The 13,046-nt window shown below is 34.4% G+C and overlaps 1 protein-coding gene across 1 annotated transcript; it reads left to right on the top strand.

Annotated features, from left to right (window-relative positions):
* Positions 1-6,862: 6,862 nt before the first annotated feature.
* Positions 6,863-8,713, top strand: LOC116254389 (uncharacterized). Its single transcript, XM_031629769.2, has 3 exons — positions 6,863-7,796; positions 7,933-8,008; positions 8,266-8,713. Exons 1-3 carry the CDS (start codon positions 7,197-7,199, stop codon positions 8,400-8,402), a joined length of 813 nt encoding a protein of 270 aa, XP_031485629.2. The 5' UTR covers positions 6,863-7,196; the 3' UTR covers positions 8,403-8,713.
* The last annotated feature ends 4,333 nt before the right edge of the window (positions 8,714-13,046 follow it).

Raw genomic sequence — 13,046 nt, 5'->3', positions numbered from 1 at the left:
GCTAAACATTTTAGCTTTAAAAGAATTACTGGCAGCTTATCATGTAAATGGTTAATGATTCTCTTAACGATGGTTTATAATGACAATTTTAAATATTTAACCATCTAAAAAAAGGGTCACCGGCTTATTTCAATATAGTTTTGGACAATTCTTAATATTTATAAAAGCAATAAGAAATCACATCCACATATATATATATATACATATATATATATATATATATATATATATATATATATATATATATATATATATATATATATATAAACCTAGATTTTCTGCAGTCATAAATATAAATACAACAATCTATGCGGAAAAGGGTTAGTGTAGCCGGATGGGCTTTGGCTGCCATGTAGTCACGCGTTTGAATTCTGGGGACACTTTTTCTCATATAAGTCAAAGTTGGATATACGGTCGTTGTCAAGAGTGACTTAAAGGGTAACAAGTTTTTTGTTTTAATTCTCTTAATTATTTTTTATTTGTAACTTGCCAAACCATTCAACTAATATTACTGCTTTGATGATTGATGCAAAAGAGGCTTTGTCATTTGTTCAGAGATGTAGTGCACTGGGTAGCAAGGCGGTCTATTTAAAGAAGGCCGATATTACGAAACTTGGGATTATTATGACCACCACCACCTGATGTGTTACTCCTTTGTATTATAAAAAGAAAAAAGAAAAGCTTGAAGCAAACTTTATGAAACTGGGGAGTAAGGAAATAACCACTCATCTTGAAAAAAAGAAGAAAGAATTAACTTTAAAAAATTCAGTTAATTTTTTAAAATCAAATTTATGTTCACATAGTGGCTGATAGGAACCACTTTGAACATATTCATCATGTTCAATGCAATCCTCCAAGAAAGCTGTATCAGCCACTTCATTTTCCCTACCGACGCCATGCTTGTCCACTCGTAGAAGCTTTCACCTTTCCTTTATTCCTGAAAAATCAGTCTCTGCTCAAAAAAAAGACTAACCGCCTACCATCCCCGCTCCATTACACCAACTCATCAAAAAATATATCAATAACATTGATAACACAATTGTTTTGGTCTGTCTTCTCGAAAGAAGGAAAATACAGCAGGTTGAAGATAACACAGAAAGCACCAACTCTCTCCTTTCTCCTCCATGATTTCATTGAAATAACACATAGTAAAGCATTTATTATTGATGAAACCGATGAGTTCTCGGTGACCGTACATTAATGGATGGCAACCGGCAACTTGGCATCTTCCGATTCCCCAAACCCCCAACCTTTTTGACCTTCCTGTCCGGAAAACCACTCAAGAGAGGAAAAGAAAAAGTTGCAGGCCGTATCTGTCACCCTTCACCGCCTCTCGATCGTCAAGGTGCCATCGGCTAAAGTGACATGGGACCTTACTGGTTTAATTAAAATAATTATCTCATTTCACAGTCTTTCTCATCTTTGGGACGTTGTGTTTATGATCTTCTTGTGTTGTGCTTATCTTGGGGAAAAGATGATGGCGCCTGAACTTGAATCTGTCTTCATATGGTATGACTAATATTTTATTTGAACATGGTTGAAAACAGCAAATAGAGACATTATTATTTCACTGTCGCTGGTTAATTGGCCAAGCCGATTCCAAACTAATTCTGACATTATTTGAATGGTAATGTTCCAAGTCCCATACTCGGGTATATTTCCCCTGGAAAAATATTATTGCATTTCATTGCATCCCATAGTTCTTTGGTAAGGCCTACACACATTTTATTAAAATAATGAAAGCATTAAATACAAAGATTTGTGGGAAAAATTCTTTTTGTTTCTGAATGTGCATTTGCATTGTGGGTGCTATGCTTCTGTGTCTTAAGTGACAGATCACAACATTTTAATTGCATTTTATATATCGCTGACACTCATGCAACTCAGTACCTAGATAGAAGAAGGAAGGAGACTTCAAGATCTTTCTAAAAAAGGTGGGTTGTAAGCCTCATGCTCACTTGGAATTTGTATTTGAGTATAGAAGTTGAGGATCTACATTCTCTCAAAAATAAGAGCATCTAAATCATGGCATTCTCATATTCCATTCAAATTGCTCGGAGATACATTCATAAGGTACATGCATAACAAAGGATCGACTCTCCGGCATCTTCTCCGGCACCAACAACCTTTTCTCCACCATGCCGGCCACAAGAATCTCGGTTGGTCCTTGTGAGATTTTATTAGATTGGTTTACATAATTAATTTAGTTTTTGATAGTAATTAGATTGGTCCTCCATGTTAACTCTTGAGGACAATGTGATCCAAATTTCCCCATGCACATGGCTAGTGGGGGTGTCACTATGCCTCTCCACATATTGTACTCCTAGTACTTGCACTCCCATATGTGCATCCAGCCTTTCAAATACATTTTTTCCCAAAGCTGACATTCATATGTACAACCTGCAGTATCCACCAACTAAGAGGCCATTTTTTCTGACCTCAGACCTGAAATTGTTTCAAGATTCCGCAAATTCAAGATCAAAGGTATTTTCTCATCTTTAATAGTTTCAAACCTTTTTGAAAGATTCTATATGAATTTCTAGACGAAACCCAGATAGTTAACTTTCAAAAAACTCTAATGATAGAGGGAGATATCTATGCTTCATTCTTCTGAGAGTGGGAGAAGAGAGAGTTTGAAACTTATGTAATTAACTTAACCTCTTCAGGTTATTTGATTTGGCTAATCCAAGAAGGGATAGATCTCCGATAAATCTCATTCAGCTAGATACGGTAGATTAAGAAAGATGTAACGCCAAAAAAGAGTTGACTGCTGAGCTGTATGAGGCGAAAACTCGATACCAAAATATATGTATGTTGTAACCTCACCAGACATCGACACAACCATGGACTATATTGATCTGGGAGCTTCATTTTTTTTAGTTAAAATTCTCTTCGATGAATGGATGCGGGGGGTAGGGCCCTAACTTTATTAGGTAAAGATTAAAGAATGATCAACAAAAACAGAAGAATTCTAATTCTTTCACTCACCCAGGAAGGAATTAAGGGGAAGAGAACAAAGAAAGCAGAAAAGCAGGAAAAGAAACAACAATAATAGAGTAGGGAGGATGGATTCTCATGGAACCAAAGAAACAGATGTCTCAAGAAGATGACCATGGCAGGTGAGTGAAAGGGACATGAAGGCACTATTGGCCTTTCCTTTTTCCCATCCCTTCTTCACCCACAGTGGATGTTGGGAACACTGAAATTAAAACCATGGAATCTGATGCTTCTTGGCTTTATGCATTGGCCCTTTCTTGTGTCAAAAACCACTTCACATAGACATTTTATAAACTTTCCACAGCTTCTTTCCCTCTAGGGTTGCCCAATTATATGTGATATTTTGAGAAGTGGTAGGATGTCCTTTGCTGTAAAAAGGCGGCTATTTACGGGATTACACCAAAAGTTTTTTTCTACTTTATATTTAAACTCATAAACAACAGATGATTCAAATGAATTCTTTGTTACTCAAAAGCTTCAATCTCGCTATTTCACTTTTACTCAAAATTATTTTGATGTGTTTCTTTTTAAGAGAGAGAAAGAGAGAATGTATTCAACATTGCATGTCACATTCATAAAGATAAAACTAATGTAACATACTTTACTTTGGATTTTTTTTTCTCCCTTAACACATGGGCAACTATTTTTTTAGACATTCCCACATTAGTCTTGCAAATGGTCTGAATCTGGTTCGAGGATTTTGTCATTTTTTATTATCGCGGATCCAGTTCTTTGGCTTTGACTTATTTTTGCTGTTGTGGATATGTTTAGAACCCTATTCACCGGCATAAACCGCGATTGATTAGTAATGCTTACACATTTCTCTCTGTCGCTTTTATTTCATGGCCAGTGATGTATACCCTTGCTATAAATCTTGATTTTTTAGAATTTGGAACTTTTAATTCAACTAGTAGTGGATGCAGGTGTAGGTCCGTATGGGCAATTGCCGACACCAGCTCACAAGAAGTGCTTCATTTATACATACATTGATGCCTCATTATATTTTTATTTGTATATAGGGTACCCTCTTAAAATTTTAAATATTTATATTATAATGGTAGTGCCCCTAAGCCCAAAAAAAAAATGTTTTCTTCCACCACTAGTTTACCAACCCATGTAAAGCCCTTTGTATGCTTTTTTATATATATATATATATATATATATATATATATATATATATATATATATATATATATATATATATATATATATATATATATATATATATATATATATATATATATATAGTCAATGATGATTTTAACTTTTTAGAGTCAGGCAATCTAATCGAACATGATAGATGGTGGTTAAAAGAAAAACAAGAAGAAAAAAGTAATAAGTGTTTTTATCATTTGTATTAGTTCGCTTCTTTTTCATCTTGTTGGTCATTCTATTCTTGAATTTCCACATTCTGGCAAAACCAAGAAAATATTTGGATCTTGTTAGGGTTTTCTTTGTGACAAATGTCAGGAAATTGAGAAACTAAAGAACTTTGGAAACTTTTTTTGTGGTACCCGAACTTCCACTAACTTCTCACTTTTGTAAAAAGATAGGAACGCCAACTCATGCTTTTGAAATACCACTGAATGAATTGGGCATGCGGTGTTGATAGAGATGAATATGAGAGGACTTCTGAGGAAGCAGATTGAAATCGCAAGAACAAAAAATGGGGTTTCCTAAATAGTTGAAAGTCATGGCAGTAAAATCATGTTATCATAAATTTTTTTTGCCAAATTTTTTTTAATATGGGTTGTGAAGTTGAAAATCCATGTTTTTTTTTTAAAACATTTGTATGTTATTCCTTATTTCTTTTGTTTGATTCAGAAGATTTCTATTGTATTTCCAAAAATTGTAAAATCCTCTTTTTTATTGTGTAATATTTGATAAAAAAAATTCCAATAAGTTTTTTCCCGTCTAGATAAGAAAAAAACTCTTGCCCAAATGCTCAGTTATAAAAGTCACTAAAACATAAAAACAAAATCAGTAATATTCCTGATTTGTCAAATTTTATGAACCAACACGCATACCTGTTTGTTTTTATAATGGCTTTTACAAGATCAAATTCACACAATGGAATTGCATGATTTCTTGTTCAGTCCTATACTATATAAAATTTATCTACATGGTTGGGTCGTTGCTGAAGGCATTTTCAAAACGCAAAGACGATACATACATACATATATATATATATATATATATATATATATAACAAATTAAAATCCAATATTTAAACAAAAAATATATACAATTTACAATGGTGAGTCACACTCAACGATTTTGAGGTTTGTAGTTATGTCATGATCCACTATGTTACTCATCTGCATGCAGTGGTAAATATGACACTCGAGCCGAATGATGTACCATAAATCCATCAAGACTTAAAGCAGGACAAAACCTTGGAGGCATAAATATATGATATTGAGGGTTTTATGTTAAAAGTGGTTTCTGTTGAGTAAACATTTAAAAAAAAAGCAAGCTCCATTATATTTTTATACAGAAAAAATGCACACACATAAATGATTGCGTAGATAAATAATAAATGAAATTTTTCTCTCCACAAAAAAGAGGCTGCAATGGAAATAATGCAGATGCCCTGCAAAGACATGGTGTCTGATGTCCTTTAGCAACAAAGCTTAGCTGTAGAAGTTCTTTGCACATTTCTACCTCCCATTATTATTTTGATAATTATTCATTACCTCATGTGCACCAAAGTTGAATGAATTAGTTCTGTCCTTTGCATGGCAAATGGAGAACAAGTTTAATAAAAAAAGGAAATCATATATGTCGTTTATCAATCATTTGTTGTATTTTTGTGGCAAGTTTACATATTTAGATCTTTCATATTACCTCATATATCATCTCATGGTAGTTTTCGTTAAACTGGTTGTCAGCGTACCCACTCTGTTAATTTCTTCTATTTTTTTAAACATTTGTACACTTAGTTTTTTCATGAAAAAATAGAAAAAAATTGAAAAATGGTAGCAAATATTTCTCTTTGCCAACAATTTAATTTGGCATTTGTGGGAATAACAAAAGGTTTTTTTTTTTTTTTTTTTCAAATTTAATGAACGAAGGAAGACATGAAAGCTGTCAGAACGTGACAGTTGAGGGATGAAGACAAACTGTTTAAAGCTTTGACTGGATCATGCGAATAATTGTGTTCATATTTTGGACAAGAGCCAGCGTGGGATTTTAGTGACGGTGCAAATGGGTCGGGTCCGGGTCGGATTTTATAGATGGTGATTCCGGTTCCTTTATCTCTGTTTCATCTTATTATATTATTATAAAAGTAGATTATATTATTATAAAAACATTCACTAGTTTAAATTATTTAGCATTAACAAGAGTACCATGATAAAGCAACTTTTTTTTAACCTTTAGTGAAGCTCACTCAGTATAGTCATAAATGCCAAAACATATGTTACTCAATATAGTCATAAATCACTCAATATAGTCATATAAGAACACAAGTTAAATTTGATATCATAACTCTAGCACGATATCAAAATGCAAAAAATTACACAAGTATACATGAAAAATATGCCGTTAAAATATTTTTAGATAAAAAAACTATATATTTTGTAATTTTATCAGTGGCCAGAAACAATTTGAAAAAAAAAAAGTTCCGTTAGTTGTCAAGACCTGTTTTCTGCAACGATTAAAAGTTCCTAATTGACAGAGTTGACTCTATTAAACACTTAACAAGATCTAAAAGCTCTTCAATGAGTGCATAGAAAAAAAAGCTGAGACGATAAATCTCAGGGACACTTAGTCCCATGTGACATGAAATACCTAAAGAGTTTAATCAAAACTGACATAAACCAAATTACCCGATTGTGCGTATGACATCCATTCTTTTTTTCTAGAATTGGGTTCTCATCTACCACTTGGGTGGTCTCCCTCCCTCTCTCTCCCTCTCCTTCTTTTTTGTATAAGAACACACAGACACAACTGAAATCGAAGTTTTATTCCTCTCCCTCTGTCTCTCTTTTTGTCAATGTTTGGCTAGCGATCAGCCAAAAATAATTCATCCTTGTCCGATTCCTTTTCTCAAATCTCATGTCAATGTTTGGTTAGCGACCAGCCAAAAGATCTCATCCTTGTTAGATTTCTCTCTTCATTCTTATGTCAAATGTTTGGTTAGCGATCAAAAGGCCTCATCCTTGTTAAATTTGATTCCTCACTTCACTGTCAGAGCCATGAAAGGGATTGACATTTTCTGCGCATCTGCTTCCTCAATTGCCATCTGCAGGAGCATCGACGTGAGCTCTGTAACTCGCCATGGAAGGCTTGAAGGAAATAGTTCCATGAGGAAGTCGTTGATCCCAGGACTACCATCGAAGCCTAAAGGCTTCCACCACCTCCACCACCACCAGCAGCAGCAGCAGAAGAGCAAGCACTCCTCTTCCTCTTATGCTTCTGTTTCTGTTGGTTCTGCCTCTTCTTCTTCTCCTCCTGCATCTTCTACTAGAGAAATTCATGGCCACAAACCCAAAATTCCTACAGAAAGTGCCAGCTCTGCATTTGGTTCATCGAGGTTTCTCTTGAGCAAGGTCACAACTTTCAACAGAAACAAGCACAGTCCTTCCCCACCATCCAAAGAAATCCATGGCCGCAAGTCCAAGAAGATCTCTGAATCCAAAAGCCCTTCAAGCTCGTCGAGGTATCTGCTCAGTGACACAAGCATCTTGAGCATACTTCCTGATATTGAGCCTCTTCCTGCTCTCATTCCCATCAAACCCACAGAAACAGATCAATCCCCCACAAAAGATTCCCCTGCTACTCCTCCCTCAGATCAGGTACTTGCTTTGCAACTTCTAAAAGCAGAAAATGCAATATTATAGAGTTCAACTTTTGATTAGTTTTATTCAAACTGTCATTCTGTCTTTTCAATTTCTTTTTGGGACGTCTCACGTTTTCCTTTTCATCTTGAAGGTTGTCGTCCTGAAAGTCTCCATACACTGCAAAGGCTGTGAAATGAAAGTGAGAAAGCACATCTCAAGGATGGAAGGTATCACATGCCAACATGGTTCTATTGACTGCATTCATCTGTAAATTGATCAACCGCTTATCATAAGATCAGGACTCCAACTAGAACATTGCATGTCAGTTAGCAAGAAATTCATAGTTCAGATATCTTGAATACAAATAGATGCTAAGGGTTCAGTGCAAATGAAGGAAGAAAATTACAGTCATTCTTATAAATTGATCTGCATTATTATTTCCTCTTCAAATGCTTTATATCTTTGCAATTTGGCTGGTTGGCAGGAGTGAGTTCTTTCACGATAGACGCAAAAACGAAGAAGGTGACTATTGTGGGGGACGTGTCGCCGATGGGAGTTCTGCAGAGCGTGTCTCGTGTGAAGTATGCACAGTTCTGGTCTTCTGCAGCAGCGAATTCGTAGCACCACTTTGTCAGGGAAAAGAGAAAAGAAGACGAAAAAAATGTCTTACATTTGTAAGGGGGGAAAGGGAGGGAGCAATATTATATATGTAAATAATTGAGTGCTGATGGATATGAGGGAGAAAAGCTTGCGGCGGTGGAGGCAGGCTTTTGTGCGCAGAGGAGAAAAAATGCCGGATTTTCAGTGTATGTATGCGATGGCTCTTAGAAAGAACTTGTAAGGCATCTTTTGGTCTTCGGAAATCATTCCACATTTTCCGACTGTCGTATACCTGCCCATTCATCTTCCATGAATGTAGAAAATATTTATAATCTAGTCTATATATATATATATATATATATTTTGAATGTTGATCATGGCTATCCAAGGTCACTTAGCCATCTAAAGACGTCTATTTAATCAATGTGAACTAATACAAATATATGAAAATGTTCATAATTTTTTCTTTTCATTTAACTCTTAACCGTCCATTATCTTGGATTGGACGGTCCTAATTAAATGGGTAAGTGACTTTAAAAAACTAGTTACCATTATATATATATATATATATATATATATATATATATATATATATATATAACACAGTCATTTAACTAGAATAATCCATTTAAAACATATGATCGATTGAAATAAAAATAATAAGAAAAATTTGTGAACTAGTACTAGATGGTAAAAATGTCCAGCATATTTTTTGTTTGGTTTTTTTTCAACTATTCATCATTAAACAGCCTTACTTAGATGGCTGGGTGAGTTATTTTGTTTTTACTTTTATATATATATATATATATATATATATATATATATATATATGTGTGTGTGTGTGTGTGTATGTGTGCATGTATGTAAGAGAGAGAGGAGATAAAATATGCTCTAGCTTCTCACGCCTATCTCCGGTCCGGTTTGATATAAAGAGAAGTGAGAGAATCATGGCTCGTATGTTTCTTGTCTCTATGGCACTATTATGATTTATGAGCGCTGCTGTTTTCTATCGATTCAACTGTATAAATAAATGCAAAATATTAAAATTTATATCAATTGAAAACTTATGCTTCAAAATTAAGAGTCTTTAACTTTTTCAATTCGTGAAACCTAATGTACTCGTCAAGTTTTCGATATTTATTTTTCATCCCTGCACTTTTTCATATAATTTATATATTTCTCTGTTTCTTTCTGCCCCCCTCTCATTCCTTGTTTGTTGCCACTAACCAGGAGGGTATGAGGTGTTGACTCTTACAAAGGAGAATACAGTGAATTTAAAAGTTTTTAACGTTTCAAAACGTTCGGGATTTAAAACGTTAAGTTAGGCTTTTAATTTAGAAATCGTTGATCTTGAACTTAGAAATGTGTGAGCTACAAGCTTGTATGAATATAAGTTTAAAATAAAGGCTTAGCGCAAATATTTAAAGTTTTTGGCTGTTCTCGGATGAACCAACATGATCAGGAATCGTGCCTAAAATAATGTAAGCACATTTCCTTGAGAAGAACTTCGCCAAAGTACTTATATGACTTCTTTAGAAATACAATTTTTTGCCTTTCTTACGTACCTTAGAAACGGGCATTCCAACTTTCAAGATCAAATTTTTTTGGCTTTTCTTAAAAGCCTTTCTTTTTATCTTTTTTTTTTTTTGCTTTTATATAATTTCACCTCAGAAGTCATTAAATTGATAATTTGATCTTTTTGTCCTAATAAATTATTAAAACTTTAATTTGATTCTCATAGGCGTTATATTCACGAACCAATGGAATGGAGCCGAACACTAACTTGATAGTGCATCGGACCTTGACACAACCTGAACCCTAGAAGCAAAGGGAACGGAAAAGAAAAGAAAATAGGTCCTTTCATTTGTCACTTGTAGCGTGAAGGAGTAGTCCTCATGCCAACATAAAGCATCTTTTCATGCGTTATTTTACTATTGTCAGCATAGAAATCTGCCAAGTATTTTCCCCCTTTCTTCCCTTTAGCCATGTGTGCTCCAAGTGTTGAACTTTAAGTAGTCTCCTAATTCAACAAGTTGGAAGTTTCAAACCAACTTACATAATCTCTTAATTCAACTGGAAGCTTACACATAGCCACGTTTTCCATATATATATATATATATATATATATATATATATATATATATATATATATATATATATATATATATATATATATATATATATATACACAGCTCTACCAATTCTTGCATCCCAAGAGTTTCATGGATAATCATCTTAACAACATAAGTTTAGGGATATCAACATATTGGATTCAAATCAGATATTCCGTTAACATTATCTGTTTTTTAGAATATTTATATGTTCAGATTTGAATACGAAAAACAAAAAGTCATATATGAATCTGAATCCAAAATCTAATTTCACAATCTGAATCCAAATATTACATTCATATCTGAATCCAAATTTTGAACCGACGCTGACCAATTTTCAAACTGTAAGAGCATTAGATATATGGTATTTATTTAAAATTAAATCTTATACTTATTCGCTGAATCTGAGTTTTGAAATGGATCTGGCCGATTTACAAAATGTTAGAGTACTGGATATATGTACTTATTTAAAACTAAATATGATTCGAATCCAAATCCAATCAGATGTTTATGTATATCCGAATTTGAGTCCGATCAGACGATATTTTTAAAATATAAATCCGACCCGATCTCGGATATTAAATTTCTCCATATCCAATTTTTTAGAAATGTTTCAATCAGATATCCAATCCAAACCGAATATATTGACATCCTTACATTATTCAATAAATTATGTGCATACACTAAAAAAAAAAAAAGAGTATGAAAATTATCTGGGGTTCAAACTAGAAAAAGGTTCCTACCACTCCAAGGCACTTATGATAAGGTAATTGGTGCAAAGAAAGGAGAGGAGGAACTTTATTGATGAGCGAAGACATGGAGAATAAAGTGTGCATTGGCTCTTGTCTGCATATGGTCACGATGCACTCTCAAAATGATACTAATGAAGAACACAATGAGCAGCGCAAAATTTTCATTGCAAGAGTATGCTCAACTTTATGGGATGCCCTACTAAGAGATGAACAGAATTTTATGTCCCCAATGCCTAATGCAAATCCGAAGCTTTTGTCCAACCTTTTGTCCTTATTGGGTACAGAGCTGGCTTTCGGTGCTTTAGGGCGTCGCCCCCACTGTGTTTTAACTTGTGCATCGATGACCATTTCTCTTACAGTACAAGAGGTTGATGTTTCTGACACTCAAAATAGAGACTGACTGCTTACCAACCACCACTCCAAGTTATTGCACCAACCCCAGAGGGACACATTTATTGGCAATGTAATGAACCAGATTAGTAAATTAATGAATCAATCTTGACATGTTCAAGATTTGGCTTGTTTTCATGGAGAGTTTAGCTAGGATGAGCTATTGGGTTTGAGTGACATTGTTTCAAGACTTCATAATGTTTCAAAATTGATGGACAGGAAGAATTCCCAATGGTAGAAATGGATACCAATGCATCAGAAGGAAGGAAGGAAGCAAAATAGTGGAAAGTTGCATGAGTGGAGGAATTAGATGCTCCCTCCCAAAAGCAACTTTGAGCCCATATATGTGACTAGTGAAAATGTGGATATGCTCAAGAGTAGGCTGGAAGGGGAAAGAATAAATGAAAAGAGAAAAATCCTTCAAAAAGATGGATGACCTTCGTTTGATGTCCCGAAATGTTAACTAAAAGGTAGAGTGTATATAGACTCCTATCTTTTAGTTAACATTCCCCGACATCAAATGAAGGTCATCCATCCTTTTGATGGACGATCCTCGTTTAAGATTCTTTTATTCATTTTTTGTTATTTTTATTACTATATTTTTCATCTAACATTTTTGCCAACTCTTGCTTTTTTTCTATTACAAAATTGAGTATGTATCTCTAAGAGAAAGAAGAAATTGTTCCATCATTTCTCAAGCGAACTAATAAAAAAAAAGAAAAAATTCTCTTCTGTGTGTGTGTGTGCGCGCGCGTGTTTATACATCATTTTGGTGTTCTAATAATGAGAAGCAAAGTTTGCATGATATGGGTGGGCATCAGTCCCGACGACTGGCTGCAACTTGGGCATGAGCCCGTCCTGGTTCAATTATAATAAAAATATATACAATATAATATATAAATGTAATTGATGATAATAATATATATTTAGATAAAATAATATTATAACTAAGTTCTTGATGGGTTTACATGTAACAAACCAGCCCAACGTACATAGGAGCTTTGGTTCCCTCCCAAAAAAAAAAAAGTTTTCTTCTGAATTGGAACTGAAGTTATTAGAGTGTGGGTTAGGATCGTATGGGCCTGAGCCCAATGTGGGAGGGTGCTGCGTCATTACTGTGGTACCAGAGCCGGTTCAACACTTGGATTTGAAGTATCACACGTGCGGATGAATGTGCCTTAAGGGATGTAGTTTATAACGTCTCACTTTGAAAAACTTAGTGCTACATCCAAGATTATAAAGAAATTTGAGGAACTTGTAAGGTAGGTTGTTAAGTAATTGGTAGTTCTTTGTCAAGTAATTGGATTCTCAGTTTTTCACTCTGCGTTTTCTACTAGTCCCTTCCCTTCGCAAGTCCAACGATGAGTAAAAAGGGTTTGATGCATGTAATCGAAAAGTGTGTTTGATAGGCT

Source organism: Nymphaea colorata, chromosome 5 (genome assembly GCF_008831285.2).
Source record: "Nymphaea colorata isolate Beijing-Zhang1983 chromosome 5, ASM883128v2, whole genome shotgun sequence".
NCBI lineage: Eukaryota > Viridiplantae > Streptophyta > Magnoliopsida > Nymphaeales > Nymphaeaceae > Nymphaea > Nymphaea colorata.
Note: the sequence above shows the minus strand (reverse complement) of the source record. Positions and strands in the feature narration are given on the sequence as shown.

Coding starts and splice junctions, on each gene's coding strand:
- LOC116254389 (XM_031629769.2), top strand. CDS start 7,197: ATGAAAGGGATTGACATTTTCTGCGCATCTGCTTCCTCAATTGCCATC. Junction 7,797..7,932: donor CTACTCCTCCCTCAGATCAG/GTACTTGCTTTG, acceptor TTCATCTTGAAG/GTTGTCGTCCTGAAAGTCTC. Junction 8,009..8,265: donor GCACATCTCAAGGATGGAAG/GTATCACATGCC, acceptor GCTGGTTGGCAG/GAGTGAGTTCTTTCACGATA.